Source organism: Hemiscyllium ocellatum, chromosome 16, assembly GCF_020745735.1.
Source record: "Hemiscyllium ocellatum isolate sHemOce1 chromosome 16, sHemOce1.pat.X.cur, whole genome shotgun sequence".
Taxonomy (NCBI): Eukaryota; Metazoa; Chordata; class Chondrichthyes; order Orectolobiformes; family Hemiscylliidae; genus Hemiscyllium; species Hemiscyllium ocellatum.
This window is the reverse complement of record NC_083416.1, coordinates 61,694,540-61,720,280: the sequence shown is the minus strand read 5'-3', so window position 1 is coordinate 61,720,280 and position 25,741 is coordinate 61,694,540. Positions and strand designations below refer to the sequence as shown.

The following is a 25,741-nucleotide window of genomic DNA, read 5'->3' as shown; positions in this document are numbered from 1 at the left end:
TTAGCCATCATTTTTCAAAATGTGAGTAACTGTAACCCATTGGAGTTGGGGTCATTAAGTACTTTTAGGACTTAGATGGATAGATTCTTACTAGGCAAGGGAATCAGAGGTTATCAGGGATAGATTAACCATGATTTTATTTAATGGCAGATCATGTTTAAGGGGAAAACTGACTATGTTTGTAATCCTTAGGTAAATTTCAGATATTGGCTAATATGAGGTGTTTCAGTGGCACAGTAGTATTGGCACAATTCAGGTTCTTATCATTTTCATATTTATCTATTAACCCTGTTTTTGTTTTCTTTGGCCTCTTTTGATATTAAAATTAAATGTATTGCAGTATAAACTGAAAGTTCTATTAGGACATGACAGTACCACCTTCCCAACATACTCACAGGTCAGTAATAGACTTGATGGCAGAGATAAACTCTTGTTACAAATTTTAGTTACTCGTACATACTTTCTCAACTTCAGTAGCATCAGTGTCTCTCCTAATTTTTGATTAGGAGATGCCGGTGTTGGATTGGGGTGTACAAAGTTAAAAGTCACACAACACCAAGTTATAGTCCAACAGGTTTAATTGGAATTTTGGATCAGTGGTGCTGGAAGAGCACAGCAGTTCAGGCAGCATCCAATGAGCAGTGAAATCGACATTTCGGGCAAAAGCCCTTCATCAGGAATAAAGGCAGTGAGCTGGAAGCATGGAGAGATAAGCTAGGGGAGGGTAGGGTAGGGAGAGAGTAGCATAGAGTACAATGGGTGAGTGGGGGAGGAGATGAAGGTGACAGGTCAGGGAGGAGAGGATGGAGTGGATAGGTGGAAAAGGAGCTAGGCAGGTCGGACAAGTCATGGGGACAGTGCTGAACCGGAAGTTTGAACATAGGATGAGGTGGGAGAAGGGGAAATGAGGAAGCTGTTGAAGTCCACATTGATGCCCAGGGGTTGAAGTGTTCCGAGGCAGAAGATGAGGCGTTCTTCCTCCAGGTGTCTGGTGGTGAGGGAGCGGCGGTGAAGGAGGCCCAGGACCTCCATGTCCTCGGCAGAGTGGGAGGGGGAGTTGAAATGTTGGGCCACGGGGTGGTGTGGTTGATTGGTGCGGGTGTCTCGGAGATGTTCCCTAAAGCGCTCTGCTAGGAGGCGCCCAGTCTTCCCAATGTAGAGGAGACCGCATCGGGAGCAACGGATACAATAAATGATATTAGTGGATGTGCCTAGCTCCCTTTCCACCTATCCACTCCACCCTCTCCTTCCTGACCTATCACCTTCATCTCCTCCCCCATTCACCCATTGTACTCTATGCTACTCTCTCCCCACCCCACCCTCCCCGAGCTTATCTCTCCATGCTTCCAGCTCACTGCCTTTATTCCTGAAGAAGAGCTTTTGCCCGAAATGTCGATTTCGCTGCTCGTTGGATGCTGCCTGAACTGCTGTGCTCTTCCAGCACCACTGATCCAGAATCTGGTTTCCAGCATCGGCAGTCATTGTTTTTACCAGGTTTAATTGAAAGCACTAGCTTTCGGAGCGCCGCTCCTTCATCAGGACCACTTGATGAAGGAGCAGCGCTCCGAAAGCTAGTGCTTCCAATTAAAGCTATTGGACTCTAACCTGGTGTTATGTGAGTTTTAACTCTCCTTATTATGTGAGAGTTGACTTACACAAACTGATATCTGCATGTATGATTGTATCACTCAGAGTATGCAAAACCAATATTTCTTAGCACCCAGATCAGATCTTTGCACTTTTCAATTACGCTTAAAGCAGTCTGAGCAAGCAGTCAGCTGGAAAAGACTTGGATGGGAATCATTAACTTGACGTATTTCATGGTAAAGTCAACATCATGAATAGTCATTATGTTTGTATTCATTTAATGCAATATAACAAAGCAATCTTTTGAAATTACTCACCACAGGGAGCAGGATATGTTACCTTATTACAGTGCAGTGTACCCTTTAGAGATTTGGGCATCTGCAGTAAGCACCTCATAGCTCTGGAGAGCCATGAGGATGCTCCAGTGGCAAGAAAGGAGATCTAAAAGCATCATCCTCGCAAAGCTAATTTGCTCAGTGTTGCAGTCTAATCACTCAAAATGAGCTATATTAAATGGAGCATGTCATTCTTATGCCTGATACTTGTTAGGAACATATATATTTGTGGATTGTGGGAATTTGAAAGGGAAAACTTGAACAACCCCTGGGGATTATCTGTCAACAAAAAGCCAAGTGAACTTCCAAGCAAAAACATTTAAAATAGGCATTATAAAAATGCTCAATGGCCTAATGGCTAACAAGCTAAGTTCGAGAAGGGGCTTATTGCTGAAGGTTGCCTAGCAATTACTGGACTTTTGTTTTTTGTTTTGCAACAGAGTTGAGAGTCATTTAGTTGTGGTGAGACTTGCAAAAAAGAAATTCAATCTCTCTCTCTCTCTCTCTCTCATGAAAGATATTCCAAAAATAAAACCAACTCAAGAGATATCTCCGAGAAGTATTTTCTAAGTACTTGACTACGATCTTCCCATTTTTTAAAATGTTATACTGTTAACTCAATCATAAGACCTCAATTGTTAACTGACTTAAATCTGAACTAAAGATCTTCTATAATTTGCTAGCTAATAGCAATATAATCTTGTCAACAAGAAACCAAAGGACATCATTCTACCCTTTTAGATTTGGACTCTTGATTAACAGGGTTTTCTTATTCTTCTGCTCATATAGTGTAATGCTATCTCATCCAGTTTGTGCTTGAGTGTAAGCATGTTTAGGATTTAAAATGTTATTATGTCAATCTGCTTAATGTATTGGTTAATCATCTATTTTTCACTTGTTTAAAGTATAAATTTGTGCTATAGAAACAAGTTTTATTTTTGAATTTCTTGAAGAAACCTAGTGAAAGTCTCATTTGTTCGAGATATCAAAAACTAAAGAGAAACAGATGGACTATTTTGGTGATTAAATAAAACATTTATAGTTTGGGTATGGCTGATGGATTAGTGGGGCTTGATTTTCAGGACAGTTTTCCCATCAGCGTCAAAACACACTTAAGTCCTGAAGCAATGGCTGTACTCAGAACTTGTTCATGATGGGAAACTTCTAGGAGGATAATGGATATGCTTTAATGATGCCCTCAAATCAGATGTGAAGGTGTGAAGCATTGCCTCTGACTTATGGGAGATCTTGGTTTGTCAATGAGCAAAATGGAAAAGGCACATTCAGAAAGTACTAAACACATTTTGACTTTGTCAGGAATGTACAGTTGATATTGAGGGATTGAAGGGAGTACACAGACTGCAAAACAACCCACCTATCCAACCCATCAACAACCACTTACTCTACAACCTGCAGATTATGATTAGGACTTAGCAAGATTCCCTCCTGAATGGCATTGTGGATTTACCAATGGACCGCAGTGATTCAAGAAGACAGCTCACCTCTACTTTCTCAAGGACAACCAGCAATACACTCTGGTCAAGCCAGCGATGCCCAAGTCCCATGAATGATTTTTTAAAAAGTCAAATCAGAACCCATTGGTGTGTACCCAAGTCATCTTGATTCCAAGAGACAACCTAAAAACAGAAATCATCTCACATAATTTAGGTTATCCTCTGCAGCTCATTTTATTGAAAGTAAAATACTGAGGATGCTAGAAATCTGAACCAAACCCAGGGAGTACTGGAGAAACTCAGGAGGTCTGACAGCATCTGTGGAGAGAGAAACAGGATTAATGTTTAGAGTCTGACATGACTTCTTCAGAACAGTCATCCTGGGCTCAAAATGTTAACTCTGTTAGTCTTTCTCCGTAAATGCTGCCAGACCCACGGAATTACTCCTCCAGTATTTTCTGAACACATTTTATGTCCTTTCTGACTGAGGGCAATAATTATATGGCGCACGCATAGGCAACAAGACTTATGATCTCGTTTCACATCGAATCCTTGCATTATTTGACAGATGTAACCTTTTTTTTGCTGAATTGTAAACCACATTAGGTTGTGGAGGTGGTCATTGTTATGTCTAATTCTCAGTACGCTGTCAAACTTGTCTCAATTTTTAAATTAAATCCATTATTATGAAAAAAAAGTAGTCATGAGAACATTTTGATGCTCATTCATGTTCACGACCACCTTAAAAAATGGCTGCATTTATCTGTTAGTCCATATGTAATTGCAATTTCAGAAATCCATTTCATTACTTTGCACTCTATTGATTTCCCACATAGCTGACAGATAAACTTCTCCCTCATTAAACTACAAATCCCAGAGCCTCCTGCGGTGTTGGAAGAAACCACTCTCATCACTGATTTCGCATAAACTCAGTTCGTGTGGCGAAAATAAAATAAACGTTGATATGATGTCAATGTCGGTGATCCTAACAGGCATAGGATTTATTTACCGGACCTAGAAGCAGCGTTTGATCTGTATTTTCTCTTGTTTCCCCTTCTCTTGGGGAATGGTGCCTGCTGGGGCTTTTTGGGGGTTGGGGTGAGGGGTGGGCCGTGTTGACCGAGCTGGGAAGGCGGTAGCCGGCGGAGATACAGAGGGGAAGGTCGCACTGCTGCTCAGTTACTGAAAGGCAATGGAGGCGAACGAAGCAGAGAGCCGGCCTGTGAGTAATGCAGGGTTTGTCTCCTCAGGCAGTTTGTTTGGAGGGATGGGGTAGGGGTAGGGGTAGTTGCCGCTGGTTTGGTGCTGGCTCGTCTGCTTGTTGTGAAGCTGTCACTGCGTGGCCGCCCTTTGTTGTGGCGCCTGGACCCGAGCTCTGGGCAGATACAATGTTGCAAAAATAAAGTGTGTGGCGGATATATTGTATCCATCGCCTCGTTCATTTTTTTTAACAATTCATCAGAAGTGTTTGTCTTGGCGGGGGGGGGAAGCATCCCTTGACGTTCAGTCCTCTCCATCCCCAACACACCCACCCGGGGTGAATGTACTTCAAATTCCTTGTAGACATGACTACCCTCGGCGTTGCTAGAATCTCCCTGACAGCCGGGGATCTAGCTGTGTTTTTGACATGTGGTAAATTGTAAAGAAAACTGCTTATTCTCATCTCAGCAGGTGTTCGCTTACGGTGCCCTCATTCAGAAATTGGTGCTTTCAGTCGAAGGTTGAAATTCAGCAAATGAGCGCTTTTGAGTTTTTGTATTTTGGCTGTTAACATTTCTGCAGGAAACTATATCTCTGTTTCAGCTGTGATTTAAATCTCTCTCCATCTTGGATTATTGTTTACAAACACAAATTCCACTTGTTCTGTGCCGTCAGATCCAACGCTTGACTTTTAAAGTTTGTTCAGTAAATGGCAGTAAAAACAATGGGCTTCTCTCACTCCCTTACTCGGAGGGTGAAACGACCTCGGCATCTGGGAAATACACATGGGATGTAATAACCATTCAAAAATCGAAAGTGGAGCACAAATGTGTTCTCTTCTGATGAAATGGCAATTTAATTTACTAATATTGACAATAAATAATTGTGACGGCTCGTCTTTGACCTCCAGTCCCACAGCTCCTCTGTAGTGCGTCTGTTGGGTGTGTGTGTGTTTTATGTAGCGCCTCTGACCTAGTAAAGCACACCAGGGCGATTGTCTGTGTGGAGTTTGCACATTCTCCCCGTGCCTGTGTAGGTTTCTTCCGGGTGCTCCGGTTTCCTCCCACGATCCAAAGGTGTGCAGGTTAGGTGAACTGGCCATGCTAAAGTGCACACTGTTTTCAGGGATGTGTAGGTTAGGTATATTTAGTCAAGGAGCTGAAAATGTGTTGCTGGTTAAAGCACAGCAGGTTAGGCAGCATCCAAGGAACAGGAAATTCGATGTTTCGGGCCATAGCCCTTCATCAGGATTTAGTCAAGGATAAATGTAGGGTAGTAGGAATGGGTGTGGGTGGTATACTCTTCGGAGGGTTGGAGTGGACTTGCTGGAACAATGGCCTGTTTCCACACTGTAGGGATTCTATTATTCTATGCTGTCTTAAAATCTACAACTTTGATCAAGCTTTTCATCACCTATCCCAATGTCTCCTAAATGTGGTTTCACATTTTATTAAGTTGTGCACAGTCATAATGATGTGTAGCACAGAAATAGACCCAGCGAACCAACTTGTCCACGCCAAGCAGAAATCTCAAATTAATCTAGTCCCATTTGCTAGCACTAGGCCTATGTCCCTCCAAACCCTTCCTATTCATATACCCATCCAGATGTCTTTTAAATGCTGTAATTGTACCAGCCTCCACCAGTTCCTCTGGTAGTTAAATCCATACACATAACAGCCTCTGTGTGAAAAGTTGTGCCTTAGGTCCCTTTTAAATCTTTCGCCTCTCACCTTAAACTTCTGCCCTCCAGTTTTGGACTCGCTCAACCCAGGGTAAAGACTGGCTATTCACCCTATCCCCATGCCCGTCATGATTTTATAAACCTCTATAATGTCACCCCTCAGCCTCCGGTTCTCCAAGGAAAATAGCCCCAGCCTGTTCAGCCTCTCCCTAAAGGTCAAACCCTCCAACCCGAGCAACATCCTTGTAAATCCTTTTTGAACCCTTTCAAAGTCTGCGTGGGTTTCCTCCGGGTGCTCCGGTTTCCTCCCACAGTCCAAAGATGTGCGGGTCAGGTGAATTGGCCAAGCTAAATTGCCCGTAGTGTTAGGTAAGGGGTAAATGTAGGGGTATGGGTGGGTTGCGCTTCGGCGGGTCGGTGTGGACTTGTTGGGCCGAAGGGCCTGTTTCCACACTGTAAGTCTAAAGTGAACTCCCATGGTATATTTTGTAGTTCATTTAAAAGTCTTAGTTGTTTTTATTTCTTAACCCTAACAGCAGAGCTTTTCGTCATCCGAGTCATGCTCCCTGGAACTTGTTCCCGAAACCTATTCTTCATCATCTTCCAAAAATCTCAATCATTTTCTTTTTGGCACTTCCTTGTTCAGTGCTTGGTCTGTAAAACACTTGGAAACATTCTTTCTGTGGAAGGTGCTTTACAAAATGCACTATTTGATGAGCAGGAGTTGTAAGGGTTTCAAAGTGCAGTCATGTACCCACAACAAAAAGTGGATTTGGGTGTGTTTTAAGTATAAAAGCAGCTGTAACTCAAATTACTCCCTTATAAGAGCATGGAGGTATGATATTCCCCCTCAAGGGTACTGGTTTGAATTTTAAAGTAATATCATACAATTTCAGCATCAAAAAGATTCCATGAAGTTCTTGGCTGCTAAGAATTATAGTTGAAACCAATCTAATATTGTCAATAAGATTTGCAGTGTGATTCATTTGTATGTGCTAGATGTTACATACATATGTTCTTAGCAGGCAAAATAAAATTGTTTACATCATAACCCTTTTCATTGACTATCAATTCCTGTTACACTTCCTATTGCAACACTGACCTGTCTACTTGCTTGGTTTGAATTGTTTTTTCAGCAAAGATTGATAATTAACAGTTCCTGCTGTTTTTCCATGCCAAACCATGTTCCAAACAATTAGCACCTTTTTCTCAGGCTTTATAAATTGTTGTTCCTTTTCTATATTTGGATTATGTCCCATTCCTGATGAATACAAAACAGAAAGCTTCAATTTTATCTTTTATTAGCAAAGTTTACTATGAAGTAACTATTATGTGAAGATTGAAGCTACAATATTGCATACCTAGGAGTGAATTATAGGTCGCAATATAATATTGGCTTGTATGTAAACTGATCCATAAAACTGCCTAGAAATGGCAGCTATGTGAAAAGGTTAAGGATTTTTGTTGTTTTCTTAACTTATGTTCCCTGAAAGTTTTTCAACGTTATAAAAGGTATTCAGATGATATGTTAAGCAGCTCTTTTTTTAAAAAAAACAAGCTTGATTTAGTTATTTTGAGGAAGATTCCAGATTTGATTCATAAAAAATTGCTACATGGAAGTTGGATTAGGTCATTCTGATCGTTGAACTTGCTCTACCATTTGATAAGATCTTAGCTGCTTTGATGTAGTCTCGCCCCAATTTTTCTGTCAGCCCTTCCAGAGCCTTTCGTTCCCATGTCTATCAAAACTCCATTTAGCTCTAGGCTGAAGATTCCTAGCCAGTTGTAACATCTCAAGTGAAGTAAGGTTAGAGGCAATACAGTTGGTCTTGACATCTATTGGAGGAATTAATCTCATTCAATCACGATCCAGGAACCTCTGCAAGTAACGTATGCCAGATGAGGACAGATTGGTCTTGAATGTGATGGCTTTCAAAGTCTTTTTGTTGGGGCTCAAGTCTATGGAAGGCTGACTTGATGATTTCAAAGCTTGCTTGGTACCTACCCAGTTATGCTCTGAGAGATTTTCCTTTTATGATGGAAGAAAGCTGGCAAAGTAAGTAACAAATAACCTCTGGAATAGAAAATATAAGATAAAAACAAAAGTGGAGCATGCTGATTTTATGCAAATGTTAAGAAAATTCATGGGAATCATGTGGTACAGCTTTTTTTTGTGAGGAGGGTTCGATTCTTGTTTGAGAAGGAGATAGATATAGTTCAGACATGTTTAAAGAATGTTTGTTTGATGATTTGAGGGATAAGGTTTTGCTGCTGCACACCCCCAACCCCCCCTCCCTCTTCCCCCCTCCTCCCCACCCTCAAAATCCACCAATTTCACGCCCCCAGCAATCACTCCAGCATAAACCTGTTGGATTCAAGGCTAGTGTCCAAGAAGATCCGTGTTTCACAGACTCCTCTTATCTTTTACATTAACAAAGTGTACTTGTTTTTAAATTGGCAGTGTAAATGCTGCTGCTCTTGATACAAAAGAAAGAAGAAATATTTCTGCGTCCTTTCTAATCTGTTAATAAATAGAATTGCGATATGTGTCAGAATGCTGACGTTTCTCCTGTTTATCTCACTCATCATTAAGCCCAGGAAGTGGATGAAGCCACCTCACTTGTTTTGTCAGTTGATTGTGATTCTGTTCGCATGTGCCTTTCCATTCTGTTTTCTTTTATGCTTTTCAAACAATTGTCTGAATGTCTTATTCAAGAGGATTCTCTGTAGCTGTTCATGAGCATTTGATTTGGAGACGTGCACTGCTAAATATTAATTATTCCAGCTGTGAAACTGGTGAATTTAAAGATCATGAATATTTTAACTTTTTTCAGGAATTTTGGATAGTATCACGTCATTGTAATTACCCCATTGCCTCACTGTGCTTGATCAATGGATGGGCAATTTTATAAGAAATTGCATGAGTGAACTTAGAAATATATTACAGCTACTCAGAATTTATACAAAAACTCTGATTGCTTCAGTTACCATAGTTTCAACAAATCTTTTCACTTAACTATTGGATTCACATTATAAAATAGTGCAACATAATTTGTTGTCTTGAGTCATTTTATGGTCATTCGCATAGACCAATATTTTATTGATCTTTGTATCAATCTGGATTATCAAAATGGTATTAGGATTCTTTTGGTGTATTTCAGCCTATTTTGTAGGCATTTGTTGGGTGTCTTGTCTCTTTCTAGAGGAAGGAAAATTTAGGGAATGTGACATTGATCCTTAGTGATGTAGTTCACGTTATTGAAGAGTAAGTGTTGGAGATCTTAAAAAACATAAATGTGGATAAATCTCAGGGACCTGATCAAGTGTTTCCCACGAACTTGTGGGAAACACCAAGGAATTAATTGGGGGTGCCCAGCAGAAATATTTGTATCATCTATAACCGGTTGGAGGGCGGCACGGTGGCACAGTGGTTAGCACTGCTGCCTCACAGCGCCTGTAGACCCGGGTTCAATTCCCGACTCAGGCGACTGACTGTGTGGAGTTTGCACGTTCTCCCCGTGTCTGCGTGGGTTTCCTCCGGGTGCTCCGGTTTCCTCCCACAGTCACAAAGATGTGCGGGTCAGGTGAATTGGCCATACTAAATTACCCGTAGTGTTAGGTAAGGAGTAAATGTAGGGGTATGGGTGGGTTGCGCTTCGGCGGGTCGGTGTGGACTTGTTGGGCCGAAGGGCCTGTTTCCACACTGTAAGTCTAATCTAATCTAAAAACCATGGGTGAAGTGCCGGAGGACTAGAGGATGGCTAATTTTTTTTATTCACTCATGGAATGAGGGCGTACTGGCTAGGCAGCATTTATTGCCCTAATTGCCCAAGGGCAGTTAATAGTCAATCACATTGAGTCACATGTAGGCCAGACCAGGTAAGGATGGCAGGTTTCTTCCCCAGAAGACATTGTTGAAAAAACCTGGTCTGGTTCACTAATCATGGTCATCATTGCACCCTCAATTCCAGATATTTATTGAATTGAAATTTCGCCATCTGCTGTGGTGGGATTTGAACCCAGGTCTCTGGGCTAATATCTCAGCAATAATACACCAAGGCCATTGCATTGTTGTTACCTTATTTAAGAGAGGCAGTAGGGAGAAGTTTGCGACTACAGACATGAGAATCTGACATTAGTGGTGTGTAAGTTGTTGGAGGGGATTCTGAGAGATAGGATTTACCTGCATTTGGAGAGGCAGTGACTGATAGTCCCCATGATTACGTGTGAGGGGAAATCATTTATCACAAACCTGAATGAGTTTTTTTTTGTTGAGGTATCTAAAAAGATTGAGGGCAGAGCAGTAGACATTGTTTACATTGACATTTGTAAAGCCTTTGACAAGGTTCTGCATGATAAAATAATTAATAAACTTATGTCATATGGCACTCAGGGTGAGCTTACCAAATGGATACAAAATTAGCTTGACAGTAGGAGACAGAAGGTTATGGTGGAAGGTTGTTTTTTGGACTGGAGGCCTGTGATGTTCCAAAGAGATTGATATTGGGTCCGCCTTTGTTTGTCATTTACATAAACGATTTGAATGAAAATTTAGGAGATATAGTTAGTAAGTTTGCAGATGACACCAAAATTGGTGTCGTGGACAGTGAAGAAGGTAACCTAAGATTACAAAGGGATCATGAACAATTGGGTCAATGGGCTGAGGAGTGGCAGATGGAGTTTAATTTGGATAAACACGAGGTATTGCATTTTGCTAAAACAAAGAAGGGCAGGATTTATACAATCAATGTTGGGGGTCTGGCAACTGTTGTAGAAAAGAGAGATATAGGGGTTCAGGTACATAATTCTTTGAACTTTGTCAGGTGTAGAAAGGATGTTTTAAGGCATTTGGTATGCTTGCCTTCGTTGCTCAGACCATTGTGTAGGAGTGGAGATGTCGTGTTGAGGTTGTACAGGACATTAGCAAGATCTCTTCTGGAGTACTGTGTACATTCTGTTATAGGAAGTTTATTATTAAGCTGGAGAGCGTTATCAGGATGTTGCTTTGGGAATGAAAGGCTTAGGCTATAAAGATAAGCTGAGACTTTTTTGACTGGAGCATAGCAGTTTGAGAAGTGAGCTTAGAGATTTATATTATCATGAGGGGCATAAAAGGTTAATAGTAAGGGTTTTTCCCCCCTATGGTGGAGGAGTTCAAAACCCTGGGGCATATTTTAAGGTAGAGGAGAAAGTTTTAAAAAGGACATGAGGGGCAACTTTTTTCTTACAGATTGGTTTGTATGTGGAATGAAGATTCAGAGGAAATGGTGGATGTGTGTACAGTTACAACATTTAAAAGACATTTGGATCAGTACATGAAAAGGAAAGGTTTGGGGGGAATGCAGGCAGATGGGGCTAGTTTGGTTTGGAAACATGATGGGCACGGATTGGTTAGACCAAAAGGTCTGTGTCCATGCCATATAACTCCAAAAGAAAATGAAATACAAATCATATATTATTACTAAAACAATAAATCTCATTAATATGACAACCATTGAGTTTGCTATCTCTTCCTTGATTTCACTACTGAGGACAATCTCTATTAATCTTGGAGTTACTCCATTGAAAACATAAAAAGCTATAACTTCAGATGGCTGAGAGTCAGAGTTGTTGAGAGCTGCTACTTTCTGGGAAACCACGCTGTCATTTGGGAGGTTACGATATCAGCTGCTTGTGTTTTTTCTGTACACTGTAACTCTTCTGCCTATTTTAATTTTGTGGCCCTTGTTGCTTCCTAAGAAGCTACTTTAGTGTACTTCAATCTTCTTGTGAGTCAAGAAGGGAACAGTACCCAAATCAGTGCCCGTTTAGTAAATTTACGGGCGGCACAGTGGTTAGCACTGCTGCCTCACAGCGCCAGAGACCTGGGTTCAATTTCCGTCTCCGGTAACTGTGTGGAGTTTGCACATTCTCTCTGTGTCTGCGTGGGTTTCCCTTCTGTGCTCCGGTTTCCTCCCACAGTCACAAAGATGTGCAGGTTAGGTGAATTGGCCATGCTAAATTGCCCATAGTGTTAGGTGAAGGGGTAAATGTAGGGGAATGGGTCTGGGTGGGCTGATCTTCGGAGGGTTGGTGTGGACTTGTTGGGATGAAGGGCCTGTTTCCACATTGTAAGTAATCTAAAAGAAAGCTGTGAATAGTAATGATTAACACATCAGAAACAGAAACAGGAGTAGGTTATTCAGCCCTTTGAGCGTGCTTTGGTATTCATTATAATCATGACTGCTCATCCAACTCCATAGCCTGTTCCTGCTTTATTCCCCCATATCCTTTGACTTCTTTAGCCACAATTGTATCATTTAACTCCTTTGTGCAATCAAAATGTTTTTGCCTCAACTGTTTTCTGTGGTAACAATTTCCACATGTTCACCACTCTCTCTGGGTGAAGAAATGTCTCTTCATCTTAGTCCTAAACGGTTTACCCCATATCCTTAGACTGTGACTCTCTGGTTCTGGAAACATCTTTTTGTGTACCTACCCTTAAAATCGTCATTTAACTGAAATATCAAACAATTTGTTTCTTTTAAATTTTGAAAACATATTCTTGGCATTTTCATAAAATACTTAGAGGTAAGAAAGACCATATCTACTTTCTTTGCATTCTTTCTACTGAAGAAGGACAAATTTTGTCAAAGCTTTTCATCAGGACAGTATGCAAGAATATTAACTCATGGTGAAAGTGAACTTCTTGAGAAGAGAGTATTGCTTGGTTAATAAGTGGACTCTGATTGGAACAGGTGTTCACTCTTTCATGCTGTTTGAAAATTAACTGCCAGGCTTTGTTTGGATTTTAAGCTAGGCAAGTTGATTCTGATGAATCATGAAAGAGGAACCAGTGAGTATCTGTCACCTATTTTGTTGAGTTGAAACCGGCATGGTGTTCTTTGTGACTATTCTAGTATGCAAATGCATACACTGTAATCCTAATGACAATCCTAAATTGCTTCTCTGCAAACCTTTGCGCGCACAGGATTATTTCGTAAATTTGTCCAAATGCAGAATCACATCTCACCTTATGAGTTTTGCAACCACAGGCTGATAGTGTGGTCAGGGCTTTGCATATTGCAAATAGCCAAAGAGAGGCTGTCTGTTACAACCTGTCAGTTTTTTTTTCTCTCTCCTTCCTTTAAGATGTGTGCCTTTATCACTTGGAGGCTGTGTGGCTGTGCCAGATAAATTGGAATTCCCAAATGGTATAATTGTAGGACATGAATAAATATTGTATTTTCCTGTTGTCAGCCTGTCAAGATTAACGTTTTTATTGTATTTCAAGACATGACTGATTGTATAGTAATAACTCTTGTAAATAAAAGTTCTTGCCATTTCTTTTTGATCTAATCTACTCCCCAGTACTTCATCAAATTGTGCATCGCTTTGTATGTCTATCTCTTTTCAGCATATCCCAGTGAGTCATTCTTTAGCTGTATATAAAGCAGATGGTGTTTTTGAAGTTAAAATGGATAAAATATTTCTGATATTGGGCAAGGGTTACATTTTAATACTTAATACACTTATTGGGTGTGTTGAAATGTTCTGAGGGATTGGCTTATGTACATTATTACTATTTATAGAATATACTTCAACACTTGTGAAAATATACAGATTAAAGAATGATAGTTACCAAGAAGTAATAATCTGAGTGATGTACATCAACCTAGCAACACATAATCATCCAATACATTTAATTTCTTAATATTTCTTAATATGCTATAAAGATCAATGGGGAAGAACTGTTTGACAATTGTTGCATTGCATTCTGAATGCCAACAAAAACAACTACTTACATTCATACAAGCAATCATTCAAAAGCATGTCACAGTAGCATTATAAAACAAGTCATGACCCACATCAGGTATTAGTTTGTTATTAGCTAAATGCACATTCAAACAGATAGGAGCCTCTTAAAGATAATACATGGCTTGGAAAAGGTGGACGCTAGGAAATTGTTTCCGTTAGGTGAGGAGACTAGGACCCGTGGACACAGCCTTAGAATTAGAGGGGGTCAATTCAGAACAGAAATGCGGAGACATTTCTTCAGCCAGAGGGTGGTGGGCCTGTGGGATTCATTGCCACGGAGTGCAGTGGAGGCCGGGACGCTAAATGTCTTCAAGGCCGAGATTGATAGATTCTTGTTGTCTCGAGGAATTAAGGGCTACGGGGAGAATGCTGGTAAGTGGAGTTGAAATGCCAATCAGCCATGATTGAATGGCAGAGTGGACTCGATGGGCCGAATGGCCTTACTTCCACTCCTATGTCTTATGGTCTTAAAGGAGGAAGAGGGGATTGAGGCATGCAAGCTAATGGTGAAGGTAAGTAATTGAGAGCCTAGAGTCTCAACAGCTGAAAGTACAGTTGCCGATAGTGGAGCAATTAAAATTGGAGGTGCATCAGGGACCAGAATTAGATAGTTGAGAGGCTGGAAAAACATACATGCAGAAATGGGGAGTGAGGCCACAGAGCAATTTGAAAATACGTAGGAGTATTTCAAAATCAAGATGTTGTTTAACTAGGATCTGGTGTAAATGAGTGGCAATTTAAAAAAAATTCTTTCATGGAATGTGGGTGCCTTTGCCAAAGCCAGCATTTGTTACCCATCCCTAATTGCACTTTAAGTAGTTTTCTGGACCATTTAGGAAGATACTTAAGAATGAGTCCCACTACTTTGGTCTGGTGTCACATATGGCACAGCAGGTAGAATCTAGATTAGTGTGGTGCTGGAAAAGCACAGCAGTTCAGGCAGCATCAGAGGAGCAGTAAAATCGACTTTTCGGGCAAAAGCCCTTCATCAGGAGTACAGGCAGAGAGCCTGAAGGGTGGAGAGATAAATGAGAGGTGGGTGGGGTGGGAGAAACTAGCATAGAGTGCAATAGGTGAGTGGGGGAGGGGATGAAATGATAGGTCGAGGAGGAGAGGGTGGAGTGGATAGTTGGAAAAGAAGATAAGCAGGTAGGACAAGTCATGGGGACGGTGCTGAGCTGGAAGTTTGGAACTGGGGTGAGGTGGGGGAAGGGGAAATGAGGAAACTGAAGTCCACATTGACTCCCTGGTGTTGAAGTGTTCCGAGGCGTTCTTCCTCTAGGCGTTGGGTGGTGAAGGAGGCCCAGGACCTCCATGTCCTCGGCTGAGTGGGAGGGGAGTTGAAATATTGGGCCACAGGTCGGTGTGGTTGTTTGGTGGGGGTGTCCCAGAGATGTTCCCTAAAGCGCTCTGCTAGGAGGCATCCAGTCTCCCCAATGTAGAGGAGACCGCATCAGGAGCAACGGATATAATAAAGGATATTGGTGGATGTGCAGGTTAAACTTTGATGGAAGGCTCCTTTAGGGCCTTGGATGGAGGTGAGGGAGGTGGTGTGGCCGCAGGTTTTGCAATTCCTGCAGTGGCAGGGGAAGGGGCCAGGATGGGATGGTGGATTGGAAGGGGGGGGAGCGTGGACCTGACCAGGTAGTCATGGAGGGAACGGTGTTTGTGGGGGGTGGGGAGGGAAATATATCCCTGGTGGTGGGATCCATTTGGAGGTGGCGGAAATGTCAACGGATGACTTGCTTTATGCGAAGATTGGAAGGTGAGCACCAGGGGCGTTCTGTCCTTGTTACGGTTGGAGGTGTGGGGTCTGAGGGCAGAGGTGCGGGATATGGACACGATGCGTTGGAGGGCATCTTTAATCATGTGGGAAGGGAAATTGTGGTCTCTAAAGAAGGAGGCCATCCGGTGGAACTGGTCCTCCTGGGAGCAGACATGGTGGAGACAGAGGAATTGGGAATACGGAATGGCATTTTTACAGGAGGTAGGATGGGAAGAGGTGTAATCCAGGTAGCTGTGGGAGTCGGTGGGTTTGTTTTAAAAAAAAAAGTCAGTGTCAAGTCGGTCGTCATTAATGGAGATGGAGAGTTCCAGGAAGGGGAGGGAGGTGTCAGAGATGGTCCAGGTAAATTTAAGGTCAGGGTGGAATGTGTTGGTGAAGTTGATGAATTGCTCAACCTCCTCGCGGGAGCACGAGGTGGTGCCAATGCAGTCATCAATGTAGCGGAGGAAGAGGTGGGGAGTGGTGCCGGTGTAATTACAGAAGATGGACTGTCCTACATAGCCAACAAAGAGACAGGCATAGCTGGGGCCCATATGGGTGCCCACGGCTACCCCTTTGGTCTGCAGGAAGTGGGAGGATTTGAAGGAGAAATTGTTAAGGCTGAGGACCTGTTCGGCCAAGCGAATGAGAGTGTCGGTGGAAGGTTACTGTTGGGGACGTCTGAAGAGGATAAAACGGAGGGCTTGGAGGCCCTGGCCATGGCGGATGGAGGTGTAGAGGGATTGGTTATCCATGGTGAAGCTGAGGCATTGGGGCCGGAGAAACAGAAGTCTTGGAGGAGGTGGAGGGCTTGGGTGGTGTCTCGAATGTATGTGAGGAGTTCCTGGACTAGGGGGGATAGGACAGTGTCGAGGTAGGTAGATGAGTTCAGTGGGGCAGGAGCATGCTGAGACAATGGGTTGGCCAGAGTGGTCAGGCTTGTGGATCTTGGGAAGGAGGTAGAACCAGGCAGTGCGGGGTTCCTGGACTATGAGGTTGGAAGCTGTGGGTGGGAGATCTCCTGAGGTGATGAGGTTCTGTATGGTTTGGGAGATGATAGTTTGGTGATGGTGGGGGGGGGGTCATGGCGGTAGGAAGAGGGGTCCTCGAGTTGGCGTTTGGCTTCAGCGGTGTAGAGGTCAGTGCGCCAGACTACCACTGAGCACCCTTTATCTGCTGGCTTGACGGGGAGGTTGGGATTGGAGCAGAGGGATTGGAGGGCTGCGCGTTGAGGGTGAAAGGTTGGAGTGGGGGAGGGGAGTGGACAAGTCGAGGCGGTTAATGTCCTGGCGGCAGTTGGAAATGAAGAGGTTGAGGGCGGGTAATAGGCCAGCACGGGGTGTCCAGGTGAATGGTGGGCGAAGGGATCCTCAGAAAGGGGCAGGAATCCTGATTGTGAAAGTAAGCTCCCAGACGGAGGTGGCGGAAGAAGTGTTCGACGTCTTGGTGTGTATTAAATTCATTGATGCGTGGGCGGAGGGGGTAAGGATAACAGACTTCCTTCCACAAGGGCATTAATGAACCTGATTATCTATTTTCATTTAGAAAATGTTAGCATCATAATAGCTGAGGTTATACTACATTCTGGCCAAATAAATCACATTTGTTTTACTTAACAAGGTGGTCTTTCACTAAAACAAAAGCACACATTACTGTAGATTTAATTTTTACAATAGCCATAGGTTTATTATACAAAATAAATGGCAAAATAGAATAAACCAAGCTGTTTACATATTGAGCTATGTGAAAGATTTTGAAAAATGAAATAAAGTACAATACCATCTATTCCAGCACCATCACTTAAGGAGCTAATGTAAGTGAGCCATTCAGCCCATCAAGCCTGTCCCATTCATCAATATGATCATATCTGACCAAAAACATTAATGTCTTTTACCCACCCATTCCTATAACCTTGCACGTTACTGGTCATGAGAAATCTATCCATCTTACCTGTTTAAACATAGTCAAAGCCTGAGCTTTTACAACATTCTGTGATAGAGAATTTCAAAACTTCACAACTGAGTTTAAAAAAAACACTCCTCATCTCAGACGTAATTGGCATTTGCCTTGTTTGTAAATATGTCCCCTGGTTCTCGACTTCACAACCACAGGGAACAATGTATTTGCATCTACCTTTTGAGTATTTTGTAAGTTTTAATGAGATCACCTCTCATTCTTCGAAACTGCAGAGAATGTAGATTCAATTTGTCCAATCTGTTTTCATAGATAGTCCCACCATCCTGTGAACATGTCTGTTGAACTGTTTCCAATGTGGTCAGGAGCATTGGGTGCAATTTTGGTCTCCTTATCTCTGGGAAGATGATATTGTCGTAAAGAGACCACAATTCCAGTTCATCAGGCATGATCCAGCTATGACACTCAAATACCAGAGTTACCTTCTCTATCACATCTATAGGTTTTTTGTGTAGAATTCTTTAAAATCATAGCCCAGACAATTTGATAGTTTTCAATCTTGATTTGTTACACAACTAAGCTTAACCTTTCTCAACTTCAAATTAACCCTCCATGTTAGAACTGAACACTTATGACCTAAAATATCAAAGTATGGCTCTAACATTGAGGTAATCTGTATCCTAACTCTTCTGAACTGACTCCTTTCTCTCAGAAACTATTTCTTTCTTCTAACTTTAAGCAGGACATTTGCAAACTGAAGCCAAAAGATTTTCAAGCTGTGGGTTTCTCCCTAAGGGGGAAACTTCAATTCCTGATTTTTCTAAAATGAAAGCGATCTAATGTGTCCTGTGTCTGATTGTAAGACTCTCACAATGAAAACAAATTCCCATCACCACTTCAGAAGCTCACAGGTAGACTGATTGTTTGTTTGTTTTTTTTGAAAAGCATTGCTCAGAAATAGTGACAAGTTAATCATTAAACACTCTTCTACCCACAGGCCAAAGCCCACACAACACTCGTTTAACATCTAACATCACAATAATTTCATAGTTACTATTATTGAGACTAGTTTACATTTTCACATTTTATTATTGAATTTAAATTCCATCAGCTGATATGTTGGAATTTCGACACATCCTTAGACATTAACCTGGGTGTCTGGACTATAGTTTTGATGATATTACCAGCATGCCAACATCTTAGTCAATGATTAACTAACTAGCTGATTATTGGCAACTGAAACCTTATGTGTATATTTTAGGTTAAAGTTTGGCTGGTTGTAATAAATATGAAACTACAAATTATCCCCCACCTCACTCTTAGATGTACGTGTGATAACACAAGGCTTGGCTAACTGAAATCTAACTTTGGTTTTGTTAGCTATGGTGTTTTTCTTAATTCCAACTAGTAACAGATTATCAGTGGTGCGCATCCTACCTGGTGAAAGCAAACCTTGCAATATCTACCAATCACATTGCTTATACGATTAAGTTGTTTGGTGGCCACGTTGTCCTTTGTCTTGTGTCACAAGCCACCACTAACACCACATTCAAACCCAATTTGACCAGTCTCTAACGTTACAGTTTGTCTCTGACTCCAGCCTCCCGTCTTCTCAGCATTAATTGTCAATTGCCTGGGACGAATGTGGATCATTCGAACGATGGCCTCACTATTTCCCATGTTGCACAGTGAGAAACTAAAATGTGTTTAAGAGTTTTAAAATCTGATGAATATATTTCCTTTTTAGTACATTTCCTTTTGCAAAACCACCATTGGTTTTGTTTCACGGAAGAATGCTCCACATGAGTCAGTGGAAATGTGTCACTGTCTGCTAGATGTTTTCATCTAAAATGTTCACATTTCAAATAATTCTCCAATTCTCAAAGTGACATTTACCTTGAATATGATTTGACAAGTGATGGGAATTCATGCAAATATTTGAAATAATAAGTAAAGCAATGTAGCAAAACATAACATTAGTTTCTCTGGCATATCTAGTGTGCTTGTTTGTGGTTAACTGTGCTCAGGAAGAAAAATCTGATAGCAGGCCTTGCAGGAAAGCCTGTGAAACCACCATGCAGCAAAAACCTTAGTTACACCTAATTTAGTCCAAACCACTGATCTACTAATGCAGTCAAAATGAAGATTGCAGTGTTGAAATATCGTGTCTCTCATGTTGTCTGTAGCTGAAAGGAGGTGACATTTCCTCAATTGTAAAATAAACATGTTTCTTTCATATTTGAACAGTTGCTTTATAAAGTCAAAATGCCCTCAATTCTTTTCCATCCCATACCCCCAATACCCATTCATTCATTCTTTATTTGCAGATTTTCCATCATTGTGAATCCACTTTCTATGTCAAACATTATTTGAGAGCATGGTGAATTGATTGGCACTAAGTGGCACTATTTTAGTCTTGTCTGCTTTCCATTTACCTCGTGTCATAGAGCAGGTTTTATATATTTTGTTCATAACTCTACACTCTTCACTTTGGGATGTTTCTTTATCCAAGCGACTCTTGTGATTCCTTCTAGTGAGCGTCAGAAAACCATTGATCTCACAGACAACTGTGATCTTCTTTCCAAAGTTGCTGGACAATAATGAAGAGCAAAATCCCAAGTTCATTTTTTCCAATCCAGGAGTGCTAAATTTGAGGACTGAACCTTTGTGCTGGGGCCAAGAATGGAGGAAGACTGGGTTTAAAACTGCTGCAGTTGACTGCATGCCGTTTCCCGCTCCCACTGTGGGCACTGAGTATTTTTGCTGACTTAGATTTAGAGCTGGCAGAGGTATCTGCCCCTGCAAAAAAGGTAGCCAATGAGGCTCATTCAAGACAAAAATGATGTTGCAGATTATGAAATAAAAACAGAAAATGCTAGAAATCCTCAGCCGGTCTGGCAGCATTTGTGCAAAGAGAAACAGGTGATGTTTCTCCCACCCCATGTGTGTGTACACACTGACACACGTGCACAAATACGCACGTACATTGTTGTACTGATTATTTCAGTTTTTCAAAGTCCCAAAGAGGGGCTGTTTCAAGGGCAGATATGAAACCTCATAACAGTTCGTGCTTCGTGCTCCAAGTGTCATACCTCTCTCTCTCTCTCTCTCTCTCTCTCTCTCTCTCTCTCTCTCTCTCTCTCTCTCTCTCTCTCTCTGACCCAGTTCAAACAACATAATTTAGCACATATCTGGAACATTCCTAATCTGGACAAACTTACTACTTCCCATAAGGAAAGCCATTTTATTGCCTTTTCCATACAGGTGCATTTTGAAGTTGGCGTGGAAACTTGCTTAGCAAAATGTCTGCCAAAATGTGAGTTGTCACTCAATAATAGCCACTGGAGCCAGCAAACAAACTTGTTTTTTGTCTGTTACTGTTCCACTGTTAAATATATTGTCTAGTAGTCATTTTGATGACCTTTCTTTGTTTGCACTGCAAATACAGTTGTTCTTTTGTCGCAATGGGCTGGGGAGAGATGATAACTTACTGCTTCCAACAGTCAGAAAACTGATTAAACACCAAGAAAGTTGAGTTCTAAAAGCAGTTACTGTAAACCTTTTAGTAACATTAAAATTAATGCATTTGTAAGATCCTAACAAGCCAGAGGATTCTATGTTTTGAGACTGTTTAAAAAGATTGTTTTCAAGAGATGTGTGAATGTCACTGGAACGTTCAGCATTTGTTGCCCACCCCTCATTTTTCTTGAGTAGGTGGTGATGAGTTGCTTTGCCAAATTTCCTCCTATCAATCTTGTGTAGCTGCACACACAGTGCTGTACACAGGAAGTTGCAGGGTTTTGACCTATTGACAGTGAAGGAATGTTCTAAATCAGTGCAGATGCTGTGAGGCTTGCTTCTTAATCAACCTACAATTTTCTACATGAGGATTCATTCTTTCAAGAAGCTTTCTCACCAGTAAAATGGTCTGTAATTGCTAGGTTACTGCCTTTACCCTCCCATGTCCTTCTCCATTTGTCCAGCTCTATCATATTAACCTAACGTTATTCTTGGCACATTGTGTCTCTATCACATTCCCCGTTTGTCAGGTTCACTCTTGGACCTAACTGAATGTTTATCCGACAGGTGATGGTTCTGGAATTTTGGAAACCTTTCTTGCCTGAAGTTGATTTTGGTGTTATCCATTATTCATGAGCATGAAAAGTTTGTGTTAATCTGGTCATTGATAGATATGTGTACAATTACATTCATGTAATGTAAAGCTAGAACCCAATACAAATCCCTCAAACACCATACCATGTGCTCAGCTTGTCATATCATCATTCATTTTCACATTTTCCCAAAGCCTTATATCCAACACTGACTACCTCCAATAAAAAGTGAGGTCTGCAGATGCTGGAGATCAGAGCTGAAAATGTATTGCTGGTTAAAGCACAGCAGGTTAGGCAGCATCCAAGGAACAGGAAATTCGACGTTTCGAGCCAGAGCCCTTCATCAGGACTACCTCCAGCCTAGAATGTCCTTGTGCTCATCTGTTGAATGAACCTGTAGTTGACAAGGCTAGCAACTTACTGTTTTTGGTAGAATTGGTGGAATTTAAACCTAGAAAGCCATTGTTATAAGATTGCAATTTGATTTATTTAATTAAAGTCAATCCTGTCTTTAATAATACATTGGACATCATATTGCAAGATCCATTTCTTTTAAAACAAGGTCTCATTCAATTGCCATAGGGAAAACCACAGGAAATCTTGGTACTTTAACATGAATGTTCTCGTTCTTGAAGTAGCCTTATAGCCTTGCATCTAATTGTAGGTAATTCCTTGTCACAAGTTGGTGAAAGGAAAAATCTTTGCCAAGGTCATGTTTTGGGTAGTGCCGCCTTAAATATGTCATATGTAGAAAACATGGCAGATAATTCATGTACAATGAGGTTCCTTAAATCGTGATAATTAATTATCTGATTTTTTTTGTTGGTCGTGGGATAAATATTTGTCAGAAACATCAGGAAAAACTTTGCTGTTCTTCAAACATGAGCTTTTATATCTTCCTGAAAGAATGAATAAGCCTCCTTTTACTATGTTATCCAAAAGACAGCACCTTTTTGACAGCACTGCACTCTCGTTCGCGCTCTCAATGGAGTGTCAGCTAAGATAATGTGCAAATATCACTGGAGTGGAATGGAACAGAACTACAGCCTTCTGACTCATATGAAGTGTCACTGAGGAGCCCATGGTGACACTTTCTCCTGAACACTGTTATCATTGTCATCCTGATGATATTCCTGTGGTGTTGCAAAGCCTTGTGTATTTCTGATCTAATAAACTTCCTTCCCAAGAAACAACATGTTTTCTCAGTGTCACTGAGTCAGAGGATGCCAAGTTATTGGGTTGTTAACATATTGTTGATCACAGGATGTTGTGCTGTGTTCATAGAACCATACAGATTTCTGACACAGAACTGGTCATTTGATCGATCCTATCAGCACTGGCCATAAAAGGGCTCCCCTTCTATTCTTAGCACCAATTGCATTAAATTTATGCATTGTGGTTATTGACCATTCTGCTAAAGAAAATGGGACTTTCTTATTCACTCCATCCAGGCACCTCCTATTTTTATATATCTCAATAAAATCTCCCCTCAATCTTCCTCTATTCCAAGTAAGTTCTCAGCCTTAAATTTTCACAAAATCTATATCATCCAGTCCTGGCAGCATCCTCATAAATCTCCTCTAACATGATCACATTCTTTCTTTAATATGATGAGAATAGTACATTGTACTCCAGCTGTGGCTCAACCTCTCTGTTCACACATGCCCATCCTGTCACTGAGTCCATTTTGGAACCAGTTTATTACTTTTCTGGATTCCATTGGCTTCTACTTTTCTGCACAGTCTTCCATGCGGAACCTTACAAAAAGCTTAAATAAAAATTCTTGTAAACTACATCAAATGCAGTCTCCTCATTGGCCCTCCATGTCATAAAAATTTGACACTGCTCCTCTTAACAAATACATATTGACTGACCTTTTAATATCATTTTAAAAGACAATTAATATTGTCTCCCAGGATATTTACAATGATGAGTACATCATCAAGATGAGGTTGACTGACCAGTAATTTGTCTATCGTTCCCTTTTCTCCCTTTTTAAACCATTGTGCTATGTTAGATATGCTGCAGTCCCTTGGCACCCCACAGGAAGATTGAAAAATGATGGTCTGTGCTTTTGCTATTTCTTCCCTTGCTTATCATTCCAGCCTAGGATATATTTTATCTAGATCTTGCAACTTATTTCTTCAGTGACATAAATTCCTTAATATTACATTGCCCATTTTCACATTCATCCTCCTTAAATAGAATATCACCCTTGTCTCTCTCTATTGCGAAGATGGACACAATGTATTCCGGAGAAGCCATGTGCCATGTTTTTCCCTTCCAACACAAGTTTTCTTCTAGTGTCTAATTGGCTCAACTTTTTCTTTTTTTGTCTTTATAAAACACATTTGTTTTTTTTTCCAACCCTTCTGCTTTGTTTTCCTCGTGTCCTTTATTGATTTCAACCCTGCACTTTCCATTCATCCCCAGGCATTCTGCAGTAGAGAGCTCTCTGAATTTGACATGACCATGCTGTTTTTATAACATTAACTAGAACAAAATCCACGTGAGAGTAGATAAAATCCCCCAATACTATTGCTTTATTGTGTTTATTTTTCTCAGAAATTTACTTCTCTTTATGCCGTTCTGTCTTCCATTAGTGTTATCAGGTTCTGCATCAAGGAACAGATTGATAGTTTGAATTCAAGGTTACAGAATTAGCTAACCACTTCCAACAGCCTGTTCTTTAGTGTGATAATGGACAGAGATATGACGCCCCGTCTCATAATTTTCTTGATGCCTTTAGTCAAGGAAGATAAGTTGCAAGCATCATGGAGTAACAGACCAAGTCTTTTGAGCTGAGTTTCCATGTCAGCAACTAACAGGGCAACTTACGTGAGTTCGTTGATCAAACCATGCTGTATCTTTTTGCCTGCGCTTTCAGTCTTGGTAGATTATAAAGCTTGCTCTTTGATCTAGTATGCAGTTAAACCCCTCACAAATTTGCAGGGAAAACAAAGCAAGAGAACCTTTGCAGAAAGAAATTACAGCAAAGTGAGGTCTAGGACACATCCTATTTAATGTCATTCTTCACCTCCTAAAAGCAGGTACATCCTTTGTTAGGCTCTCGAAACATGCAAGGTCCCAAACATGGATTGATTATGCCTGCATTCCCAGTGTTTTGTGTGACTTTACTGTAACTGAACCATGTTTTAGCAGAAAATGTGTTGCTGGTTAAAGCACAGCAGGTCAGGCAGCATCCAAGGAACAGGAAATTCGACGTTTCAGGCAAAAACCCTTCATCAGGAATCAGGTTTTTGCCCGAAACGTCGAATTTCCTGTTCCTTGGATGCTGCCTGACCTGCTGCGCTTTAACCAGCAACATATTTTCAGCTCTGATCTCCAGCATCTGCAGACCTCACTTTTTACCTGAACCATGTTTTAATCAAGAAAGGAAGCTCAACAGCTTCTCAGCGTCTTGGCTATTTGAGGCACGTTCTGGGCATCCCTTTAATGGATAAAGTCACAGATGTAGCAGTTCTTTCAAAGACAAAGTATGTTGCCACTCAAGCAGAGGTGACTTTGCTGACATGTTTGTAGGATAGAAGATGGTGCCATACCTAAAGATTTTCTATATAGCAAGATTAGCTGGATTCTGGATTAGTGGTGCTGGAAGAGCACAGCAGTTCAGGCAACATCCAAAGTGCAGCGAAATCTACATTTCAGGCAAAAGCCCTTCATCAGGAAAGATTAGCTGGAGCCAACTGACCAGTGGGACTTCCAAAGCTTCGCTTCAAGGATGACATGAAGGTTCTGATCATCAAATTGTACACTTAGGAGACCTAAGTGAACAAAGGAAAATCATGACATCGCCTGCAAGTTGCTTTATGTAACCACAACAATTCGTGCCCACAATAGCTTGGCAACAGGTACCAACAACATTTGATAATTTA

At 41.2% G+C, this 25,741-nt stretch overlaps 1 protein-coding gene across 1 annotated transcript in view; it reads left to right on the top strand.

Annotated features, from left to right (window-relative positions):
• The first annotated feature begins 4,505 nt into the window (after positions 1-4,505).
• LOC132823448 (septin-8-B-like) overlaps positions 4,506-25,741 on the top strand; it is a 90,518-nt gene continuing 69,282 nt past the window's right edge. Inside the window, exon 1 of the mRNA XM_060837319.1 lies at positions 4,506-4,598. Within this exon, the coding sequence (XP_060693302.1) occupies positions 4,569-4,598 (30 nt within the window). The 5' untranslated portion in view covers positions 4,506-4,568. The remainder of the gene's footprint in view (positions 4,599-25,741) is intronic.